This window comes from Acipenser ruthenus, chromosome 8 (genome assembly GCF_902713425.1).
Source record: "Acipenser ruthenus chromosome 8, fAciRut3.2 maternal haplotype, whole genome shotgun sequence".
NCBI lineage: Eukaryota > Metazoa > Chordata > Actinopteri > Acipenseriformes > Acipenseridae > Acipenser > Acipenser ruthenus.
The window spans coordinates 36742068-36765884 of record NC_081196.1 but is presented as its reverse complement, the minus strand read 5'-3'; the positions used below and the strand labels follow the sequence as shown (position 1 = coordinate 36765884).

General features: G+C 35.5%; 1 protein-coding gene across 3 annotated transcripts; it reads left to right on the top strand.

The window, feature by feature from the left end:
• The first annotated feature begins 1192 nt into the window (after positions 1–1192).
• LOC131737765 (cilia- and flagella-associated protein 47-like) lies at positions 1193–23355 on the top strand. Of its 3 annotated transcripts, XM_059028883.1 has the most exons (9): positions 1193–1562; positions 1773–2080; positions 3884–3956; positions 7888–7977; positions 19373–19466; positions 20291–20437; positions 20642–20852; positions 20977–21192; positions 23179–23355. In XM_059028883.1, the coding sequence occupies exons 4-9, from the start codon at positions 7930–7932 to the stop codon at positions 23252–23254; spliced, it is 792 nt and encodes a 263-aa protein (XP_058884866.1). In that variant the 5' UTR covers positions 1193–1562; positions 1773–2080; positions 3884–3956; positions 7888–7929; the 3' UTR covers positions 23255–23355. The 3 variants fall into 3 exon arrangements, 1 of the variants encoding a protein (XP_058884866.1); XR_009329367.1 differs by lacking the exons at positions 19373–19466; positions 20291–20437; positions 20642–20852; positions 20977–21192; positions 23179–23355 and adding an exon at positions 9843–10037 and having other exon boundaries at positions 1197–1562; XR_009329368.1 differs by lacking the exons at positions 7888–7977; positions 19373–19466; positions 20291–20437; ... (1 more) ...; positions 20977–21192; positions 23179–23355 and adding an exon at positions 5998–6341 and having other exon boundaries at positions 1203–1562.
• The last annotated feature ends 462 nt before the right edge of the window (positions 23356–23817 follow it).

The following is a 23817-nucleotide window of genomic DNA, read 5'->3' as shown; positions in this document are numbered from 1 at the left end:
GATAGAAACAGTTAAATAAACCATCATTCCTATATTAATTTATGTATGTTTACTTAATAGGAACAGCACTTATTTATAATTTATAGATTCTATTGAATACAAAAAAATCCTGCTATATGTGTTTATTTATAATAATTTTTGCAAACACTATAACTACAACCCCCACTATTCACAGTAAAACCATGTGTACAGGAGAAGAACCTACAATATCCATACTGTTTGGAGAGCTCAGAAAACATAATGACCACAGAAAACATATTGACCACAGATGACCACAGACACTGAATGTGGTTCTAAATACGAGTTTTGTTTTAACTTTTTGAAAGACAAGATTAATTATCTACAGTTGTAAAACAACCGAACAGTGCTCTCCCATTGTTTTCTGTGGATGTCAGCCATTTGTTATAACTCAATAATATAACTGCAAACAAAACACAGCAATAATGGAACTCCAGAGGCAATAAAGTACCATTACTACATTACTAATTAATCACTGCTGCGGAGGATGTTGATGCTGTTATAGACTGAACTAAGTTTTTTTCCTGTATGAAGAATTTTGTAAAAGGTGTTTTTGGCTATGCTGCACAATGCTTTGAAAGTTAAGGCACTGTTTAAAGTGAGTTTCAAGATTTTGAAGTCCTGTTAGCTTTAGAGGGCATCTACTGTAGATAATAACTGCTGTCCTCGAAACTTGATAAGCTGAGACAATCCATGAGTTTGTTGAAATGTTTTTAACTGAAGTGTTTTGTAGCAATCTGGACCACGAAGACTCCCATGTATATATTCTGTGGATATGGATAGGAGAGAAATTCTGAAATGCTTTTTATTATTTACTCCAACAGAGGTAAGTTTTTAAAATATTATGCAATTTAACTTTGTAACACTCAATATTTAGGTTCTTCATTTACCAATTGTGACGGGGAGCCCTCCCCTTGTGCCTATTTTATTATTTATGTATATATTATTTGTTATTAGTAGTATTATTATGATGATTATTATTATTGTGTATATGTGCGCGGATGGACAAAAGCCGTCCAACATTATTGTTTACTGTTTGAGACCGGCAAAAAGCCGGTCTCGTGAAGTAGCTGGCGTGGATGGGGTTAAATCCTCATCTAAATGAATCTCGTGGGAATGTGGCTGGAGCCTTAATAAAGTAATTGTTTAATGGGTAATTAAGGCTCAAGCCACAGTATAAAAAACCCACTCTGGGCTCAGACAAACGGAGAGTTGTAAGTAGAAGTAAGGAGAATAAGAGCGAATGCTACCAGCCAGCGAACAAGGTTACTCGTGTGCTTAAAATAAGGAGAATTGTTAGTGTTTGTTTGACTTTGGCCAGAGTGCCCTTTTCTTTGTTTTGTGTGTTGTTTTTGTTTAAACTGTTTATTTTGTTAATTATTAAATACAAGCGCAGCAGCCCGTTTTGCTCATACCATCTTGTGTTGTTTAATTTCCTGGTCTGACGGCACCACTCAAACCATCCTTTCACACTAATTGTTAAAAGCATTTTGGAGACAGTGCCAACGTTTCCATACCACAGCAAAAAGTTTAATTCTTTGCAAGTTTGTTCATTCTTTTTTAATGAGTTGGTCTGTGGAATCTATCTTTTTAAAGGTCAGATTGTATTCTCTCCCAGAAAAAAGCTATACTAAGATTAAAACATATATGAATAACAATGTACTTTGTAGAGCAGAATTCTCCACTGCATAAAAATAGTTATTTAAAAAAATGTATTTTATTTAAATTTTATTCATAACCATTTGTTCCTCTAGGTGGCAGCATATGACTTCAGTCTCCCTGTCAGGATTAACAACACAGGAGCTCCACCTCCCAGTTCTATACCCAAAACGCCTTCTGTATCTGAGAAGCACATTGTGACTCCTCGACCACCGATAGTGACTGTGGATACTCCATCACGCAGAGTGCAGGCAACTGATAAGTGTTCACAGTTTCTCCTAGACCCCTCTACCTTCTGTCAAACCAGTGATGTTTAAAAAACTTGAAAAAATGACGCTTTGTTGATCTCATTGAAGGACACTGATCGTACAGAGCATGCTGCAGAGGCTCCATTAACAATTAAGTATGTGTTTCTCTCTTACACACTTATACATACCACCCGCCACTTAAAACAAGCTTTTAAGAGTTACATAATAGCACACAGCTGTCAGAACCTATATTTTCAGGTTGCCCGGTACAGCAGGCTGAATTTTTTGCTCACAGTATGTTCTCTATATAGTATAAGGTAGGGGTGCTACTTCTGTGTGCAAGAAGCAAATGTGAAATGATTAGGTTTATTCAACAATCTGGAAAAAGAACTAGGCTAACAGCTGAGGTATCAGCTATATAGCATTGTATAGGAATAATCTAGGATTATAAGTGAGAATGATTGCATCATCATGGGATGTTACCTTGGAAATCAAAGTCATAGTTGTGTGTGTGTGTATGTATGTATGTATGTGTGTGTATATATATATATATATATATATATATATATATATATATAATCATTATTCCTTGCAAATAATTTAAACATGAATTGACAGAACTGAACCTGAAACAGCTCTCTGAATCATAGACGATATTAAAGAAAGTTTATACAACTAAATACTAAAATGAGGTCACCGTCAAAAGAAGTTTCCAAAGACCTGCATCATTATCAGGAAAGCTACAAGAAGTGAAAGCATGAAGAGATCTGTTTTGTTATGTAAACACCTAAGGGTTATATCCTTAAAAACTTTGCCGTAGAGAATACCCCTTTTTCTTTTTTTTATTACATGTCTATTTTAATGCATTCCCACCCTCTACCCTGGAGATTAATTCTTCAGAGACAGACAACAGAAGCCTGGGAATTTGCATAGCTGAAACAGGCTGGGTCATTAAAATAACTGAATTAGAAACCGACCATCACTTCTAATGTAATGATAATTATACAGTACAAATAAAAGGGCTTCAAACACATTGGGTCCGAGTTCTGAAACTTCAGCTCAAATGTTATTAACATCCCCAATGCTTTGTTTCTTCTTTTTTTTTTTAAATAGTTATCTAGTTATTAAATAGTTTAGTAGTTATCTACAGCTTCACATAATCCGCTTACCCCAAGAGGAAACCGAATACCTGTTAGTATGAGTTTAATGGATTTAAAAAAAAAAAGGCAATATGAAGGTTTATATGTGCAGTACATGACTTTGCCAAAGGGATGCTTTGTTTTTATTCACAAAACCATAATTGTTTTACCATACCTCTCTGGGCTTACCTATGCTTTATTATGCTTTCACTATACTTTATTACACTTTGGTTTGGTTTTACAACCATACACTTTTATAAAGGTAAACCTGGAATTCCAAATATTTCCGATAATGGCTGTTCAACCAAGCACAATGATTTAATAAGTGGATAGCTTGGGGGCCTGTAGAACAAGGAAGTTTACTTGGTTTAGAGAAAGGACTGTACCATGCTGTCTGCCTTTCTGAAAAGCAGGTGAATTTTAGATCTTTTATAAGGATCAGGGTAAACAACTACTCCAGTATTAACTCTACAGACAGCAAAACCACAATAAACCAAAAAAAAAAAAAAAATTGAAGTCTTTATCAGGTAATATAGCTAATTTCCTAAAATGTTTGAATTCACTTTTACAGCCTTTGAACTTATTTTGTCTGTTTTTTTTATGGAAGAACAAGCTTAGATTCAAAATGTTCTTTTGAAAAAAAAAAAAGAAACTTGATTTTTGTATGCGTCAGAAACCAGAATAAAATCTATATAATCCGATCAAATAACCCTGTTGCATTTGGCTTAATATTTTCATGGGCTGAATTTTTATTGCATCCCAGTTTGAATTGAATAAACATTTCATGTGCAGTACCTAACTCATTTACTTTTCTTTTAGCTCTGAGACCCCCACTTGAAATATCTAGGTCAAACTGTGTAACCTGGGTGTTTTGACTGAAAATACCCACCAGGTATGTAAATTAGAAAGTCTGACAACAAAAATATAATTTTTTCCACTGCCACACAATGAAAGCAAAACCACAAAACAAGAATATTGTGCACAAATGTATCTGTCTGTACAATTTATCTAGCTATCCAAATTTCACTCATTAGTGTAACAATGGTGACAGAATCATATCTTGCATTGTCAGTGGTGTATGTTAACAAATAAATCTACATGTGTGCAGCAGTGTGGAGTAGTGGTTAGGGTGCTGGACTCATGACTGGAGAGTTGTGGGTTCAATCCCAGGTGGGGGACACTGCTGCTGTACCCTTGAGCAAGGTACTTTACCTAGATTGCTCTAGTAAAAACCCAACTGTATATGTAAAACAAAAAAAAAAACATGTAATTGTATGTAAAAATAATGTGATATCTTGTAACAATTGTAAGTCGCCCTGAATAAGGGCATCTGCTAAGAAATAAATAATAATAATACATGAACTGCCTCTGTAGCTAAGTTGAACTCATTTTTTAGCATAGAACATTGTCATGTTGAGAATTTTAGTATTCCACAGAAACAATTGTATTTCTAACTGCTATTGTTATCTTGGGGATAAAATAAATAAATATTAGTAGACATTTACTAGGTGCTTCAGGCTCCAAAAGTTGAGGCTGTTTCAGAATAATTATTTATCAATGTCACCAGCTTTCATGACAGAATTTGTAAGATGGAAGGACTGATCATAAGGTACACTACCTAACATGTCAGTCTCCTGGGCAAAAAAGCAGGTTTAAAATAGTAATCTTAGACTGTCCATCAGATCAAAAAACACAAGTAAATAAAAGAATGATATATGCATGTTTTTAACTTTCAACACGAATACATGTCAAATGCAACAATTGCAGAGAAAACATTAAGATAACACTTGTTATGCTAAAAATACCAATAACCACACAATCTACTATTATAATACTTTCTGTAGTTACAAATGATCTCTGTAAAAATACAGTAGTAATCATTAAATCCAAATCGTTCTTATCGAAGACTGCCTCACTGTAGAAATTGTTGCAAAATGCAGACAATGGCCATTTAGTTATGTTTTAAAATGGCATATAGCTTCAAATTGTATTTCATCTAAAACTTTTAAGGTTTTTTTGTGACATTTATGAATTATACAAACCCCTAAGTGTTACACTGCTATATGTTTTATACTGCTGTTCTTTCTTTGTCCAAGATTCAACAACCTCCTGTTTTGAGAAGAGGAGATTATTTGATATAATTATACTTATTTAAGAAAAGTCCTATATCATATATTGATGTAAAATAGCTTATCCTGGAAGATCCATAGCTAAGGCTTAGCAAAGGTTTTGTGCAGCTGAGAAACTGATACAGAGCTACACTAGTAATTAAACCAATGTGGAAAATTAGATTAGTTTATTAGCTATAAATGGCTTCACAATATATCTGTGCATTATCCTAATATAGTGCAATATTTACATGTATTTGTAATGTGTGCATGTTCTGTATGAAACATATCATACAGTATGTACTATAATTGCTTCTATTTTAACAACTAAATCACTTGGCAGGGCAATCTCAGGTGAGTGAGACAGAGGTTTAGGAGGTGGCATGGGGTCCCACTATTCTAATAGAATCATGCTTGTGAAAAGGTGATGCTCTGACTTGAGCCTCCAAGACGATTTCACCCTCCTCTCCCTTCAGAGGGAAAATCTAGCCTTTCAGTAAGGACAATATGTAATATTGCAACCAAATGACAATGTTTCTATATACACTACGTCCTAGTAATAATAATATGCATAGAATTGATGTTAGAATGAAAATATGATTCATAGGCCCAGAGAAATAATTGAAATCTACTGTCTATGAAAAACCCTCCATAAGGAGATCTAATTAATTAGTTAGCATAACATAAATACAAATCCTGTAACAAAATTGTTAAGGGAGAACTGATGGTGAACAGCCACTGTAGTCTTCATTTATTTATTTATGTATTTTTTTATTTATTTGTTATTTAGTAGTATGCCTTTTTTCTGTTTTCCTTACGATTTAGTAGTGCCTAATTCTATGTACATCGGTCTCCTCCTGTCAGCCTGGGGCGCTCTGGTGCGCCGCGGTCCACCAAGCCACATGATCCTAGGTGCTCTTTTTCCACCAGAAGACTCCAGGAGTTAGACAGTGGTGCATGGATAATAATGTTGAAAATGTGCAGAGGCTGGCCCAGAGTGACAACTTAAACCCCATCAAACCACTGTGGGACATTTTGGAATGCCACCTTAGGCATCAGACCACCAACCCTTGCTGAAATGTCAAACGCTCTGAAGGAGACTTGGCACAGTAGTCCATCAGATATCTATTAAAATGTAGTAGCCAGCTGTGGTTGCTGCCAAAGGATACAAGGACCCACTGCATGTTTGCTTAATGTAGCTTGAAACTTGTTAAGTGTTAACTGTTTCAGTTGCTTTATTGACAATTTTTATTTTTCTGGATGAGCTATGAACATCTTGGTTTGTTTTATTAAAATACAATTGTATCTTGTATTGAAAATACAGTGTTTCCAAAGTAGTTTGTATTTTATATTTGGATACATTTTATATTTGTATTAAATACATTTACCTAAGTATTTTGCCCAAGCCTATATATATTTATGAATCAGTCCATAGAAATTCAGGCATGTGATTGGTTAAAACCTCATCACATGACCAAAAATAGATCCAACTATTGCCCCCGTGACACTGCTTAAAATCAATAGTTTTTTTTACAAACTCTCTCAAGTTACGTCATCACATTGAGCATCCTTCCTGTCTTCACACACCCAAGCAAAATGGCAGACAAACCAGCATCTGGACCTCCTGGAGAGCGATTTTGTGATGTAACAGAAAATTAATTATACATAATACAAAATAAAGATGTTGCAAACACTAAAATCGTCATAAAAACTTCGCTTTCAGTGTTTTCTGACTTCCTAAAATTTGACGATATAAATAAACACAATGTTCACAAACTCAACAGACTCCTCTGAGGAATTCTATGCCGCAGTAAGAAAGTCAGACAGTTCTGTGCCAAAAAAATATAAATAACTATGCGCTATGGACTTCAAAAACATTACTTTATTGACTGATTCATAAAACAAATATGGACTGCAGACCTCGACTCATAGTGGGAAACTAAAGGCCCCTCGGGAAGAACTATAGTTATCTCCAGGCTTGAGGCATTATAGTCCCCTGTTGGTAATATATATATATATATATATATATATATATATATATATATATATATATATATATATATATATATATATATATATATATAATTATCTTTTTTTTAAATGTTTGCAGACACTGAAACTGAAAAATACTTCTCAGCAAAAAATGATTTGAATGTTAGCCTTGAGCAAATTGAATAAGTTAACGGAGGAAAGTGTCTTTAAAGTCTGTCAGCAATCTGGGACCCTAAAACGTTCAATTCATGTTTTATGTCAGGGCTTTCTCAGAGTATTAATAATTCTTGAAACAATAGTTAGGTAACCACTGAATTAATAATCTATTTTGGAGTGCCTAAAAGATTCCTCTCTATCCCTCAAAACTGAACTGAACTCTTTCTTTGTTCTTTTTACAGTGTGGTGTCTCTCTCAGGTGGCCAATTAACTGATTGATTGGCCAATCCAGAACTACATTTTTAGCCAATCAATTAGTCAATCAACCTACCTTCAAAAGACACCACAACAATCCAATTGAACCTAAATCATCTCATCTTGGCAACAGGTAGATATCTTGGCTCAAGGCTGCTCCTCATTGTTTGAGCGAAGATGGCTGCCAGCTAAAGCAATATTTTCCCAGTACAGGGCCTCTGCCCTGTCACAACAGTACAGCCAAAATCTAAAAGATGCAATAATGTCAGACAGTTCTTGTTCTTTAATTTTGTTTTTGCTCTGTAATTCTAGCCCGCCCAGGAAGCTACAGTGCAGAAGTCCCTCTGTTTCTGAATGAGGACCACATCCATCCCTACAGACACATCTCCCTTTCTGGCATTGGTAAGACTCCTAAAGTTACATTTGGTCCCCCATATGTGGTTTTAACCCCTGTGCCATTGGACACGGAGGCTGGAGCTACAATCGGTGTTATTCCCCAGGACTACATAAGGTTGTACCTTATATTTAGTGTTCCACATTTTTGGTTTTTATCTTTAAAAAAATATACCAGGAATTTTTCAGAGTTTATTTTACATATATTAAAATAGGGATAAAATCGGAAAAAAAAAATGTTTTAATTGAAACACTGGTTAAAATCAGGAGAAAAAAATCGCAGGATATACACTTTACATGTGGAATATGATGCGTATCAGTTCTGGTTTCTTATTAAGTTTAATGTCCCTGGCAAGTATGATGAAGCAGAATCTGTACAAGCTGAAGCCACATTTTCACAAGTTAGCTGATTAATTCCATTAAGAGCACATAGTAAGTACAATAAATGTATAGGAATGATTTCAAATAAAAGAAATTACAAAAAACCTGAATGCAGATACCTTTAAGAGTAAAACAAGTACAAGATACAGAAAACTGTTCAGTGCAAGTACAAGATGATGCAAGTACTGGTACAATTGGTGACGTATAGTCCATTATATTCGAGAGTTGTGAGGCTTACAGATGCTGTCTGAACAGGTTTGTCTTGAGGAGGCACCGGAAGGTGGTCAGGGACTGAGCAGTCCTGATATCCGTGGGTAGGTTATTCCACCACTGAGGGGCAAGGGTGGAGAAGGAGCGGGCTCTGGAAGCGGGGGAGTGGAGGGGGGGAGTACAGCTAATCTGCCGGTGGTGGAGCAGCGGAGGGGGCGAGAGGGGGTGTAGGGAGAAATTATAGTCTGGAGGTAGGAGGGAGCAGAAAAGTCGAGACAGCGATAGGCGAGTACAAGAGTTTTGAATTGGATACTGTTGCATGAAATCACCAATACATACCTTTCTGCAATAAGCACTGACAAACTCATTAACACAGTCATTCTGCACTCTGTTTTTATTAAAGCTTGTGTAAAGGCTGCATAAATGGATTGCTTGTCTCTCAGTTCACTTTATTGTTTTAGTTTAATGTGTCACTTTTTTCAGTATGTTCTTTTGTTGTCAGCACAAATATGTACCACAGTGCAGCAGTATTTGCAATGCTATGTGTCCTCTGCCTCATCACTTCTGGTATTTTTGGTTTTTGTATACTTTGAAACCATTCATTTTCTTTTGAATATTCATAAACTGTTTTACGTTTTCTCCCCATTCCTCTCCACTAAAAATATTATATTTTCGTGTAAGTATTTCAATTTAGATTTTGGTCAAGCTAGTATTTACTAGGCCCAGCAATTGCCACAATAATCAGACTTTGATTGGCCATCATCAGGTGATAATGTGTTTGTGAAGCGACAGAGAACCACGTCTCAACGTTATTTGATCCTCTGATGTCTAAATGTCTGCTGTATCCTAGGATATAGTGTAGGGCTGCTTATTACAATATTGACGTCAAAATAAAACAGCATTTTAATCAAAATATTGTGTATTTCCTAGAAAATAGACCGGGAAAATAGACAAAATTGAATAATAGACAAAAATCGGGTGTAAATCAGTAAAAACCAACGTCCAGTTAAAAAAAATCCTGTAATGTTTTGGTAAAATTTTGAATAAACCAGAAACGTGGAACAAAGTGAACATAGAACATGTGTAAAATGTGTAATGACTAGTTTTTCTATGCATTATTCTGTTGCATGTTAATAACATAGGGGTTAGAAGGATACTTTTATCCATCTGCATTTTCAAATATATAATTACTGGAGCTTTTTAGTATTCTCTGTGTGTTTTGTATGTCTCTATGCTGTTTCTGCTTAGATCATTATGTTAAACCTCCTTTTTTCCCACCACAGGTCCAGCTTCTGTAGAGACTCCTAAAAGCTGGATTTCTGAAATCATCATTAGGGATGTGCAACTGTATTTGCTGTAACTGGGAGGTAGTAAATGGAAAATCTGTATACAAAGAATACTGTTAGAGAGGGACCAGAACTTAAGGCCTCACACCCAGAAATTAAGATTTCAGAAAGGTTGAAAAGGAACATTTTTGTTGGAATATAGTAAGCATGGTAAATACTGATCCAAGTAGAAACAAATATACAGTGCCTAAAGAAAGTCTACATCCCCTTGAACTTTTTTCACATTTTGTTGTGTCAGTGCCTCAGAGTTTCATGCATTTAAAAATACAAAACTGAAAGATCATAATTGGATAAGTCTCCACCCCCCTGAGTTAATACTTGGTGAAAGCACCTTTAGCAGCAATTACAGCTATGAGTCTGTTGGGATAGGTCTCTACCAACTTTGCACACCTAGATTTGGCAATATTTAACCATTCTTCTTTACAAAACTGTTCAAGCTCTGTCAAGTTCCTTGGGGAGCATTGATGGACAACAATCTTCAAGTCATGCCACAAATTCAATTTCAATTGAATTTGGGAGCAAAAGAAAAATGGAACTGTGGGGTTGATTTCATTACTATCATTGGCATGACTGGGCCACTCAAGGACATTTACCTTTTTGTTCCTTAGCCACTCCAGTGTAGCTTTGGCTGTGTGCTTTGGGTCGCTGTCATGCTGAAAGGTGAACTGTCCCAGTTTCAGCTTTCTTGCAGAGGGTAGCAGGTTTTCCTCAAGGACCTCTCTGTACTTTGCTCCATTCATTTTCCCTTCGATCCTGACAAGTGCCCCAGTCCCTGCCGATGAGAAACATCCCCATAACATGATGCTGCCACCACCATGCTTCACAGTAGGGATGGTGTTCTTTGGGTGATGCGCTGTGTTGGGTTTGCGCCAAACATAACGCTTTGCATTTAGGCCAAAAAGTTCCATTTTAGTTTTGTCAGACCACAAAACTTTTTGCCACATGGCTACAGAATCTCCTGAGTGTTTTTTTGCATACTTCAAACAGGATTCAAGGTGGGCTTTCTTGAGTAATGGCTTCCTTCTTGCCACCCTACCATACATGCCAGATTTGTGGAGTGCTTGGGATGTTGTTGTCACATGCACACTTTGACCAGTCTTGGCCATAAAAGCCTGTAGCTCTTGCAAAGTTGCCATTGGCCTCTTGGTAGCCTCTCTGATCAGTCTCCTTCTTGCTCGGTCATCCAGTTTGGAGGGACGACCTGATCTAGGCAGGGTCTTGGTGGTGCCATACACCTTCCACTTTTTAATAATCGTCTTGACCATGCTCCAAGGGATATTCAAGGCCTTTGATATTTTTTATACCCATCCCCTGATCTGTGCCTTTCAACAACTTTGTCCTGGAGTTCTTTTGAAAGTGCCTTGGTGCTCATGGTTGAGTCTGAGCCTACAGGGACTGCTGGATTTATCCTGAAAACACGTGAATCACTAAAATTTAACACAGGTGGAGGCCATTTAACTTGGTGTGTGATTTTGAAGGCGATTGGTTACACCTGAGCTAATTTAGTATTGCTATTACAAGGGGGGTGGACTCTTACACTATGTAACACAATTTTTGTTCCTGGGTAGTAAGTGTTATTTCCTAATTGCTTATGCCTCAAAAGTATAGAAAATGTCTATTATTCCCCACAAACTTTGCTTTTGTGACCAGGACAGTGATATTTTGAAATGTACCTATTTCCATGATGGGAGACTACATTTGGGGGCTGATTTATGAAAGTGATTTACAGTATAATTGTAAATCTTGAAAAACTACTCACTTCTAAATCTTTTGTAGTCATTTTTGTATTACTTTAGTATAAATACATATTAATTTGGATTCATATGTTGTTTTTTCTGACTTTATGTGAACGAAAAGACACAAATTCGCCCGTTTTCTCATTGGAAATAGGTAAATTTCAAAATATCACTGTCCTGGTCACAAAAGCAAAGTTTGTGGGGAATAATAGCCATTTTCTATACTTTTGAGGCATAAGCAATTAGGAAATAACACTTACTACCCAAGAACCAAAAAAAATAATAAAAAATGGTTACACGGTGTTATCCAACCAAGCTATTTCAGTTTTTATTTTTAATTAATGTTCTACACATTTCTAGAATATTCTTTACACTTGGAAGTTGTGGGGTGGGATGTGTAGATAAAAAAAACCTATTTGAATGCATTTTAATTCCAGGCTATAAGGCAACAAAAGTTTAACATTTTGAAAGGGGGTGTAGACTTTCTATAGGCACTGTAGGTAATGTTAGAGAACACACTATATAATATATTCCTTTCCTAATTGTATGCATAGTTGAGCGGTTTCATTAAAATGCAAATCGATTTAGCAGTGAAAATAATTTCATGCTGGAACATTATGTTGATATTAATATTAATGCTTTATTAGTGGAAAGCAGCTGCTGACAGGTGGGATCTCCACAATAAAGGGGCAAGACCAAGCAAGGTTTCTATTCCTTGCATACATTTTAACCACATGTTGCATGGAATTATAAAAAGCCCATCTGGGGAATTAAGACCATTAAAAGTAAAATGTGCAGTTTCCCAACTCTGTCTACTACAGTGGGGGTAGCAAAATAAATGTAATTATTGCAGAAACTTCAGCTGTGTCAAAGTAGTAAAATAATTGCCTATTTAATAAACACTTATGTGAATTGCCGTGGTTTCCAATTTGGAATTGGAGATCACTGTGTTTTCCTATTGCTGGCATTAAAATTAATTATTATTATAACTAAAAATAATGATGAAAGCTTTGAACTGTTCCTTCTAATTGTGATATGCAAGCCCCAATGGGATTCTTGCTCCATTTATTTGAATGTATTTTTGTGAAGCATATGCAGCACAGACCATTTCAGCTTTGGTAATGTGGAATCCTGTATATCTGCCTTGTGCTGCTCTTTTATGGTTATTATTAGTGGGGCTTGCGATGCAAGAGTCCCACTTTAAATCTTTGACATACTTATTATTATTATTATTATTATTATTATTATTATTATTATTATTATTATTATTATTATTATTATTATTCTCTGGCACGCTACTCCTCTTACACCATTTAAGCTACTAACGCCGTTCAAACTTTAAAACGTGTAGACCGGTCTGGAATAGTGTGCTTGTATACAGCTTTTTGATATCTTTTATACTTTTTAAACTATTAAGCTTTTTGTCCTTTTTTTGTCCATCTTCATTCACTTTAATGGGACTTTTTTAAACATTCTAAAGCTCCCCATTGTTTAAAAACTCCCAGACTTCCAACATTATATTTACTGTAAACGATGTAACTTTTGATACAAATCAGCTACTTTGACCACTTTCCCAACAAGTAAGACAAAAAGTTAGAGTATATGGAATCTTCCTCTACTTCTCTGCTATTCAAATCAAAACATAAATAACTTTTACCAATCAAGAGGTACAGCTGTTTTAGTAACCACATCAACTAAATTCTCTAACTTTTTATAAACAACTTAAATTTTGACCACTTTCCCTAAAGCAAGCACCACAACTTTACTTGTAAAGTTACCATCTAGTTCCATTTAAGATTAGTATATAAGAGAATGGCTAGATATTCACATTGAAAATCTATGAGGTGTAAACAAATTTAGACCTTTGTTTCTTACCTTTTTAAACAGTTATACAAACAATTAACAGATCTGTCCAGCATTGGTATTATATTGTGTTGTCTAAATACAGTTCCAAGGACTTTATTGTTTGATTCAGTAGAAAAAATAAAAAAGGAATGTTATTAGCCATGATTATACTCGTAAACACGTGTGCAATGTTGGTTTGCTACGTGGTTATTTAGATAATTTTAATGATACTTATTTTGCATCTGATTTGAGCTGGACGATGGAAGCAAGTTTCAATTTCAATCTTGCCTGAAGGACAGAATAAACCTCTAACTTGTCAGAGCAGCTTTAAGTTCTTTAGACCTGTCGCCTTCTCTTTTGATATCATCTTCACTGATGAAGAAAACAAGAGGTACTGCTCTCCCTAAAATATGTTACTATCATACATAGAATCTCCCCCCCACACCCCAGAAAAAAAGTAGGTTTCTATTGTCCAGGCTGTAGAACATTCATATTGCGTGTTTTGAATTTGTAACATTGAATTACAATAATCACCAAAAGGCCAATTTAATGAAGTTTTACTATCCCACTGTATTCTTAGCTCTTCTTTTTATCATGGTGCTCGAAGGAAAGGTCTCTGGAGTAAATACAACTTTTCAAATAGAGGTTTAGTTTTTTATTGTACCAACCATGTGATACAGTAGTTCGCTCTGATACCAATGGTTTGGGAGGCAGCAATTTTGATATGTGTCTGGGGTATGTTAAACGTAAACACAAGCCCGAGGCAGGGTAGCTAAATCTGTCTAGTTTATAAAAAATGGCCATGGAGACCACAGGAGAGAAGATGGACGTCACCAGCAGTACAAACCAATTTAATCTTCTTGACTAGAAAAATGCTGCTAAATTCCAGTGGTTCTACATGGGATTCTAACTAGAGGGCTAATGCTTTTTGAAGTTAATTGTATGCAGTTTCTTGGGGATTCATAGTGCAGTCATATTGCTAACACAAATGTAGTATTACCATAGCATCAATGTTTCTATTGGGAAATAAAAATCAAAGAAACAGTCAAGTCTAATTTAGCAGGATCGCATTTTTGGGAAATCTAACTGTTCTGTTCGTTCCAAATTTTTTTTTGTTTCTCTAGAATCACATTAAAAAAAAACAATTAAAATATTTATGATTGATTTGGGGTACTAGGGATGTGGAGAGATTGTATGAGCCTATGATTAATAACATAATCACAGTTTAACCATTTACTCAAAAAATTGCCTCAAAAAAACCTCCTATCAGCTGTTCATACACAACAGCAAACGGCTGTTTGGGGTCATAACTGATGATAGATTAACAGGTTGTCAAAGTTCATAATGTACATAATGCTTATCGGAATACTGCCCATTGTATTACAAGGAGGAATTTAAATAAAATATTTGGTTATATTTATAGGGCTTTCATAATACTGTGATTTTGTTTCCTTTGAAAATAATACAATTATTCAATGTATTTTGCTTCCACATCCCTATCATCATGGTACATCATGCTGAATCACTCGTTCGTGTTTAGTAGTGTTGTCGAGCAAAAAATTATCTGTTGCTCCTAAAAGTTAAAGCTTCAGTTCATTGATATGTAATTCAGTTTTCCCATGGTAGCTGTTGACTGTTTGGAAGTGGCATTATGAGTTCAATAAGTTATTGTAGAACAGTAAAAAGAATTGTTACATTGTAGAAGGGTTATAGACAAAGGGGTAGATTTTAATGCAAATTGACCCTGTTTAAGAAAATGAAGTGCAAACCTACTACAATATTATTGGCAAAATTATTTGTAATCAATCATAGTGGCATCAAAAACAGTACTTGGGGCAGGTGTTGCTGCTAATTGCACTTTTGGGAATGTCCCTTATCAAAACTCAAATGTCCAGGCCTAAAGCTTGATGTTTGTCATGTACTTGTGTGTGCTTATTTTTATTCTTCTGTTGCTGTTACAACATTTCAGGATACAAAACAAAAACTAGTTAGGGATGTCTCATTATTAACTTTTGACAGTATGATAACCATCAAAAAAATACCACGTTTATCGTTATACCACTGTATAATGTTCTTTTTATTGTACAGCTATTAAAACCAGTATAAATGCCATTAAAAAAATTAAGTAGCTATTTAAAGAAATACAATTTAAAAAATAAAACTTTAAACAGCTTTACATAGCTGTATGTGCAGTACCTCTCTCTTCTGGGTTTTAGCTGGAACATATTTTCCAGTTCTTTCTAGAACTACAAAATACACTGAACATCCTATACAAAATGACACATTTTAATAAGCTCCCATGACAGTACAATGTTTGCAAAACATTTTTTAAAGGAAAACATAAAGCTTTCAATGTTTTAAAGCATAAATAAGCTTAGTGTTAATTTAAGTGCTCTTAGTTACATGCACCCACATTTATTCTTACCAGCTTTAAACAGATATGCTGTCTTTGCTTGAGTAAAAAGCTCAGTATAAGCTACTACTATATTGAATATTTAGTTTTCTTTCAAATTACACTTGGTGAATATTTAGTTAAAAAAAGAATGTTTATTAAAAAAATAAGTAAATTCATACAACAGGAAAAAAATAAAATTATAAAAGGAATAGTTTACACGTCTGCTTCGTTTGTAAACAGGAGGATGTGCTTGAATTTGATTGTACTGTAAAGTAGGGAAGCCAATGACGATATTGGAATTGTAGTGCAGTAATAGTATTCGTCGAAAAATACTGCTTCCGGTTTCTTATAAATATAAGGCTGATGTGCGGTTAGGACAGTTTTAAAACCCCACTATCCTGAATTTTCTAATCATAACTATATAGTAAGACAGTAAGAGTAGCCTACTTTCAGACACGAGTTTTGCTCAACAATGATTGGTGATTTTTCTCATTGATTTGATATATTCCCACCTCGAGATGTAACCCGAATCATGCACGTTCTGCACACTGGTTTTCCATCTACAACTACCCTGTTGTTTTTTTTTTTTTTTTTTTAACCACAATAAGCCCAGATTGATGAGTTTTGCAAATCCGCCATCGTTATCAAATTATATATTTTTGGCCGGAATACGTATAGCAAAACCATTAAAATGTATTTTAACACTAAGACATATGTTAGATTTGTGCCTACGGTAATGTAAACAACTTGTTGAACCAATAAAGAGACATTTGAAACTTGCATTCTGTGTTCAAAATGTGTTGCATTCCATTATGAAAATACAGTAATCAGTTCATACTAAATTAAAATAAACTGACTGCACTACATTTAGTAGCACTATGAAAAGATGATAAACGTTGTATTACTGTAACTTTTATTAGACAGGATTATAATAAAAAAAAGATTTTCCACTGCTAAGCCTGTATATGTTTAATTAACTTTTATTTTGTTCTTTGCAGTGCTTTTTCAGTTTTTTTCTTGAAGTGTCTAGTGAATACGGTTATGTTTTAGCTGCGTGAATCCACCTGCGTACAATGCTATTTTTGTTTTTATATGGGAGCCATAAGGAATATACAGTACTCTTGATGTGAAATGAACAACGGGGTATCTCATTTGTACAGACTTCATTGTCATTTTACTTTTTTTTTTGAAGCGCCCAAGCAACAAGCACCAATTTGGGACAAAACACGTAAACTACTTTATATACCACAGTGAACCGTGAACTCGATAACCATGGTATGGAAAAATGGTCATGGTATCAAAACAATGGAAATGTATACCACGGTATACTGTGACATCCCTAAATGATTGACTAAAATTCATGGAACTTCATGGACCTGGGATTATTTATTATTATTGAGTTTAAAACCAGGATCTATCAAATTTAGTAGCGACTTTGAAGTGTAGCCTATACCAAACAAACAGAAATCAGAGAAATAATGTGTTTTGGGGAATTGATGTCTGTATAAAACTGCAAAAACAATAATAACATTTATTATGAACTTCTTAAAGGACCTTCATTTGAATATGTTTTGTGGAATAATGTGGTACCAAACCACTGATAAAACTAAAAGGTATTGTAATATATTAATCAAGCTCTGTAGGTATTGGAGTTGTTTAATTGGTTTATACCCAGAGAGAAAATGTGCGTCTCATCCTTTTCATTTCCCTGGGAAATGCTTGAGAATCTCATTTTCTCCTCATTAACTCTTTTAAATGCCTCAAATATTGCTCCTAAAACCATGATATAAGAAGGAAATGAGAAACAAATGAGAATACATTTCAAACAAGATATTTCAGAAATGTAAGCAGTAAAAGAGAAACAGGTTAGAGCTACACATGTGAAACAAATAAGACACAAAAGATAAATACAATTATTAAATGTTACCCTCTTTATGATTTATTAATTATATATCCTAGTGTCTATCTGAACGTGTTCCTATCCACATATTAATAAACAGTGTTCTGCAGCTTTTTTAACTTAAGAGCTTGATCTCAATAAAGAAAATGGTTTACAAGATTTATAATAATATGATCATCTTAAATATTTTTGTGCTTCATAAAGTAGTCAGTTTGTATTCCCTCTATATGTGGTAAAGACACTTTGAAGCACAATTCAGGATGAATATGTCAAATCTAGAATACTGCACAGCAGTTGCATCACCTCCAGATCAACCGCAAACGTCAACAGAAATTGTATAAGAAACAAATTATTTGTGTTGCAAAGCACATTTACGATAGTATAGCTAATTTACATACATCGCAACACAGTGCTGTCTAAAATGTTTGCATTGCTTTAGTCTATCGCTAGGCACAACACACTGGCGGAATGCAAGCTACAGTATTAAAGTCAGTTTTCCTTGCAGAAATTATCACCAAGCATTGCTCTATCGCAACACTTCTTTGAGTCATTTAAAATCTACCCCTTGGACTTTTGGTTCCATCATTATGTTGCTGAGACTTTATTCTCTACAAGCATTCATCAAAATAATTTGTCTTCTGATTGACATATGCTGCTGTGATAGCTCTTGGAAATTAAATTTTGTGAATGCAAATGAAAGTTTTAAAAGAACAGCCATTGCATTTTGTTACCACAGCTGCCTGTGTGAGCTGCTTCCCTTCTGCATTTGCGTCAGTTTATCTTTTTAAAGAAAAACACAATCCGTCACTGAAAAGACAGCAACCCAGTTGCTGGAAATTAGGCTGGTTATTGTCTGAAATGAATTGAAGGAAGTAGAATGAGAATTAGAATGCCTGATGTTTCCTGTAGCCAAGGAATCGGGCTTCAGAATTTTAAACAATAATGTTACAGCACAAAGGTTCCTTGAAAAACCAATTACTCATGAAGTTATCCCTTCAGAAAGAAATTATAAGAGCACTTTTTGGGGTGGGTGGGAAAGTTTAATGATCCCTTTCAAGATGCTTTTAAAAGAATTATTCATTCATAGGCAAAATGTGTAGGGGGAGGGGGGTGCTCTTGTGATATACAAGTGCGTGTCTAAATTGATTTCTTTACTGAATAATTTATCAGCTTGCATGTGGGAGCGGCTCATTTGTATCAATAATGTTCAAACTTTGACTCAAGCAGACAGAATTTGTCATTGCAAAAACTCTAACCTTGCTTTGTGTGCAAGCCAAATATTCTTAAGTCAAGTACAATATTATCAAAACATTTTTTTCATGACTTCTCGTTGTCATAAAAAGAAGATTCACCTCTGATCTGTTGTGATTTTTTCTTTTTATTATCTCCTGTTCAGAAAGTCAATTGCTTTGTCTGTCTCAATAATGCTGAGTGAATACATTTAGATTTTTTTTTTTTATCATAGCCATAGGATTTAGATCAAATTGAGGAACAATATTTTATGTTCCTTTCCAACTTTGGCAGAGCTTCATATAACTATATATTTAGAAATGTAAGATAAGTGAGAAATTCTTTCCTTAATCCTGTTTAGGTTCCTGCTTCCAGTTGCCGCAACAGCAGCATTTTAACAGCTTACCCTTACCTGGCTCTTCATTGCTCAGTTCAGCAGATTGTCTTAAAAAGTGGTAAGTTAAAAATGTACCCAGTTCAGTTCATCTGTATTGATGCCATTGGAAACTATGTTTTGTTTCTGAAATGAGAATCTTCTCTGTAATCACATACATAATCAAACTGTTCCTTTCAATAACCCTCTCGTCTATGCCTCCTTGTCATTTTTCTTGGTTTGGTCCTACTCCCGTGCCTCCACCTTGCAGCGTGCCTTGTCTTGAGGGAAGGTTTCCCAGAGCACCACTTGTCCTGCCTGCTGTCATCAATCAATATTAATGACTTTATAGTTCAGCCAGCATATAGAGGTGGCTAACGAGCTCCAATGTACAAGGCCATGGGCCAAATTATATTACGTTTCATCATGGGCATGGTCATCTGTCAAATGCAATAAAGATTTGTTCATCTCAAATCTTTCGTGGGTGCCTCCTTTCTGAATACAATTAGCTTAACAAAAATAAACATTTGTAACTAATATATTTCAGTGTATTAAAATATAATTTATGTTAATCTCTCCATATCTTACTTAGCTACACTTTCTAAATCAACATGCTTTGAAACCCCTTCATTCACATTGTTTTGTTGGCAGATCATGGGATTTCTACATTCAATTTTTTTTTTTTTTCAACAAGCCGAACAATTACCGCCTACTGTTTAACACGTACATCTCAGTTTCAATTGCAAAGGGCACAAAGAAGTATCTTCTAATGATTATATTTTCTCATTTTGCATTAGCAGTCTGCTCTGATTACCTTTTTCGGCCTTTAATCATCTCCAGGTTAGACAGCTGCTGCGGATTGTGAATTGTGCTTCAGATGCTTTATTTTATTTTATTACTTTATAGGACAGCTAAATGGTGCCAATGGCAAACCCCAGAGCACCGGAGAAGCTATTCTACGTCCATGTTATATCCCTGGAACCCTCTCTTTTAGTACTTCCTCCAGTTCAACATTTATAGTCACAAGCTCCACCTGTGAGGAATCATTTTCAGGTACTACACGGCTTGTTTGCTTAATTTAATAACAGCAGAGCTTCTGTTATCACTATCAGTATTAAACACTGGTTTTAATGGGTGATGTTTTAGTAGCCAAGTAATATATATATATATATATATATATATATATATATATATATATATATATATATACTTCTAGTTGTGTGTCCAAGTTGTGTGTTTAATTTTCACATACACTAGAAGAAAATCTATCTGGAAAAGGAAGAAATAAGACCGATGAGACTGACCCACAAGGCAGGAAAAACACACTCGGATTTCCAAACTTTCCTGCAGAGAACTCAGAGGAAGGACACTTCTACTATGGGATTTTAAAGGCTGTACAAAAATGGTGTAGTCTCTTCGGCTGGCCTAAAGGTTCTCACCCCATTTCTCTTCTGCAGTCACTGAGAAGGTAAGACTGTTATGGTCACAGCATTGCAAGTAAAGAACATTTAGATTTAATTAGTTTGCAAGCACAGATTAAATAATCAAAGATCTTATTAAACATTTTAACACCCCCCTTTTTTGTTTGTTAGTGCTGTATGTAAAGTTCAGAAATCAACCTCACCACATAGAAAGGCTTCCTATCAAGTCAGCCATGGAAAGGACACAAAAACCGTTTGTGACATGTTGTTCCACCTGAGTGGCCAGATGTTACCGGGAATCACTGCAAGCCAGTCTTTGCCCTTTGACCTCAATGAGCGTGCTCTACAGCTTCATTGTCAACATTCCACCCTGCTTACCTTTCTAAAGTAAGTACACACTTCAAGAGTACTTATAAAAGCCAGATACATGCCTTAATTAAATATGTAGGTTTCTATTCATTTGATATGAACAGTCAGATCTAAGTACTATCATGTAAATAATTCAAATATGAACATACCTGTTTTTTTGTTCCTATTTTTATTTCATGTTTTAGTTAAATAATCTAAAGAGGCTACCATGCACTGTTGGATGTTTTTTTTTTTTTTTTACCCATATGTAGATTAAGTGTTTCTGCTCAGAATTATATTTCAATTAACTTTGTTGTGCAGGGCAGAGGGTAAGTCTGTTCACCTGTGTAACCAGGATTCTTTGTTAATCGAGGCCTTAAACTGTGGCAGGATAGACCCCCCCCCCACTGTTAAGATCAATTGGAATAGGGGGCTCCCGAGTGGCGCATCCCGTAAAGGCGTTCCGCGTGGAGTGTAGGATGCACCCTATAGCCTGGAGATCGCAGGTTCGAATCTAGGCTATGTCATTGCCGACTGTGACCTGGGGTTCCTAGGGGGAGGCGCACAATTGACCGAGTGCTGCCCGGGTAGGGGGGATATTAGGTCGGCAGAGGAATCCACGGTTCACCACGCACTAGCGACCCCTGTGGCTGATAGGGCGCCTGCGGGTCTGCCGTGGAGCCATTCAGATCTGTGTTGTCCTCCAGCACTATAGGTTTGGTGGCTTCGCTGTGGATCTGCAGTGCGAAAAATGACGGATTGTCAGGAACACGTTTCGGAGGACGTGTGTTTCAGCCTCTGTTTCCCGAGTCGCCGGGGGGTTGCAGCAGTGAACCGGGATAAAAACAATAATTGGGCATTCCAAATTGGGGTAAAAACGATTGTCGAGGACTATATTGGAACTCAGTGTATTGTTTATATAACTGAAGACAAAATGTATTGTTTGTCACAGGGCTACTATTACTTTCCTCCTACTTTTTTCTCTTCTCCTTTTTGAGGTATACTACTTTCCATGGTGATTCAGGGTGTGCCATAGGTCAGGCATTATAGGCAATATGATATTTTATTCTAGTTAGGAAATTCTCTATTAAATCGGATAACCTCACCATTTTGACAATCTGCACCATGCATCAAAATAATCTGAATTTGTTTTCTTGGCTTAGACATTTCACACTTGAAAGAAGGAGGGAATATTAACAATTATGTCTATAATGCCATGATTTATGAGACCCCCTGAATTTATAGAGACCTCAGCTAAACAAAAGTGTTTTTTCTTTTTCTGTTGGGAAGGACAACCAGAGATGACGGGGCCCTTCAAGGGCACTCATTGAAAGGATTGTACCCCAGAAATAGTAAATAAAGGGACTTGGTTTAGAAGGAATGTCTTCTATCGCCTTCCTGTCTTGAAGGCAAGGGTATAGAAAACTTATAATAATTAAAAAAACAAACAAACAACAACAACAAAAAAACTACCAGGACATTTATTTTAATATTGCTTACTCTTTAAACTTGAGTTAGGATATCTTAAATTAGGTCAAGTGAAATAATATTGATCTAATTTTTGTATGTACCACGGATGAAAATAAGACTCCTAATTGCATAGCAGTTTCACCCATTCCAGCTTTTTACTACAAGCTTGATTAGCCTGTGTACTGTATGAAAGATTTGCCATGGAAAGATTACAACACATTTTAAACGTTTTACCTGCCATTAAAATACTATTGGAAGTGATGCAACATTTAAATGTTCCCTTACTAAGGCTCAGTTAGGTCAGCTTCAGAAAGATGAAGCAAAGGGCACAGACAAGCCTCAGGATATCAGCTGGACTGGATGCCATTTCATTTGAGTCTGAGCAAACGTGCATGGACAGTGGTGTTGCTACAGATTTACAAAGTAAATAATACTCATCTGGATTGTTGACATTGGGTTAATTATAGCTTTTGTGTCATTAGCTGTCTTTTTGGCATAATTAAAGCGTTAGAAAATGGTGTGGTTATTTTTTCTTTCTTATTTTTTTTTTTTTAGGTGTTGGTACTTTGTTTCAACAAATAACCCCAGCAATCTGTTTGAATGTGGAACACATTCCAAAAATGAATCCTGACCCTCTATGCAGCAATATTTACTCAACATCTGAGCGAAATCTTCTCACCTGGCTGAACTTCAATTATGAAAAAATTATAAGCATAGTGTGGAGAGGCAGCAGCACCCAAGGTACTAGGTTTTTTTTTTTTTTTTTTTTTATCACTGTAGCTGACTTTACACTGTTTAACATGGTCATTTAGAGAAAAACAAACCCACAATAAAACATGGATATAATTCTATTGACTGTAGTACCCTTACTGCTGAGTGATGTAAAGATCATATGTAGCCATTCAGTGACTTACTTACTGTATATCACAATACATCATAAAAGCAACACTTTGGATTATAAATTGAATATGGATCCTTGAGACAGGTAATAGGCAGAATTTTATTACAGGTAAAAAGCAGCATACTTTTTTCACCTCTCTACAGGTAGTTAAGCCGCTTGGCCATTGGGACTGCTACTGTAGAATCAAACAGCAAGCTGGAGGCATTGGAACAGGTCCTTAATTATATTGGATTTATCTTCAGCAGGATCAAGAAAATAAGGCAATTGTTCCTAATCTGATATGGAAGAGCCCC

Excerpts from the sequence above, each read along its gene's own strand:
- LOC131737765 (XM_059028883.1), top strand. The coding sequence starts at position 7,930 with ATGAGGACCACATCCATCCCTACAGACACATCTCCCTTTCTGGCATTG. Across the intron at positions 7,978-19,372 it reads CATCTCCCTTTCTGGCATTG|GTTCCTGCTTCCAGTTGCCG; the intron begins GTAAGACTCCTA and ends AATCCTGTTTAG. Across the intron at positions 21,193-23,178 it reads ACCCTGCTTACCTTTCTAAA|GTGTTGGTACTTTGTTTCAA; the intron begins GTAAGTACACAC and ends TTTTTTTTTTAG.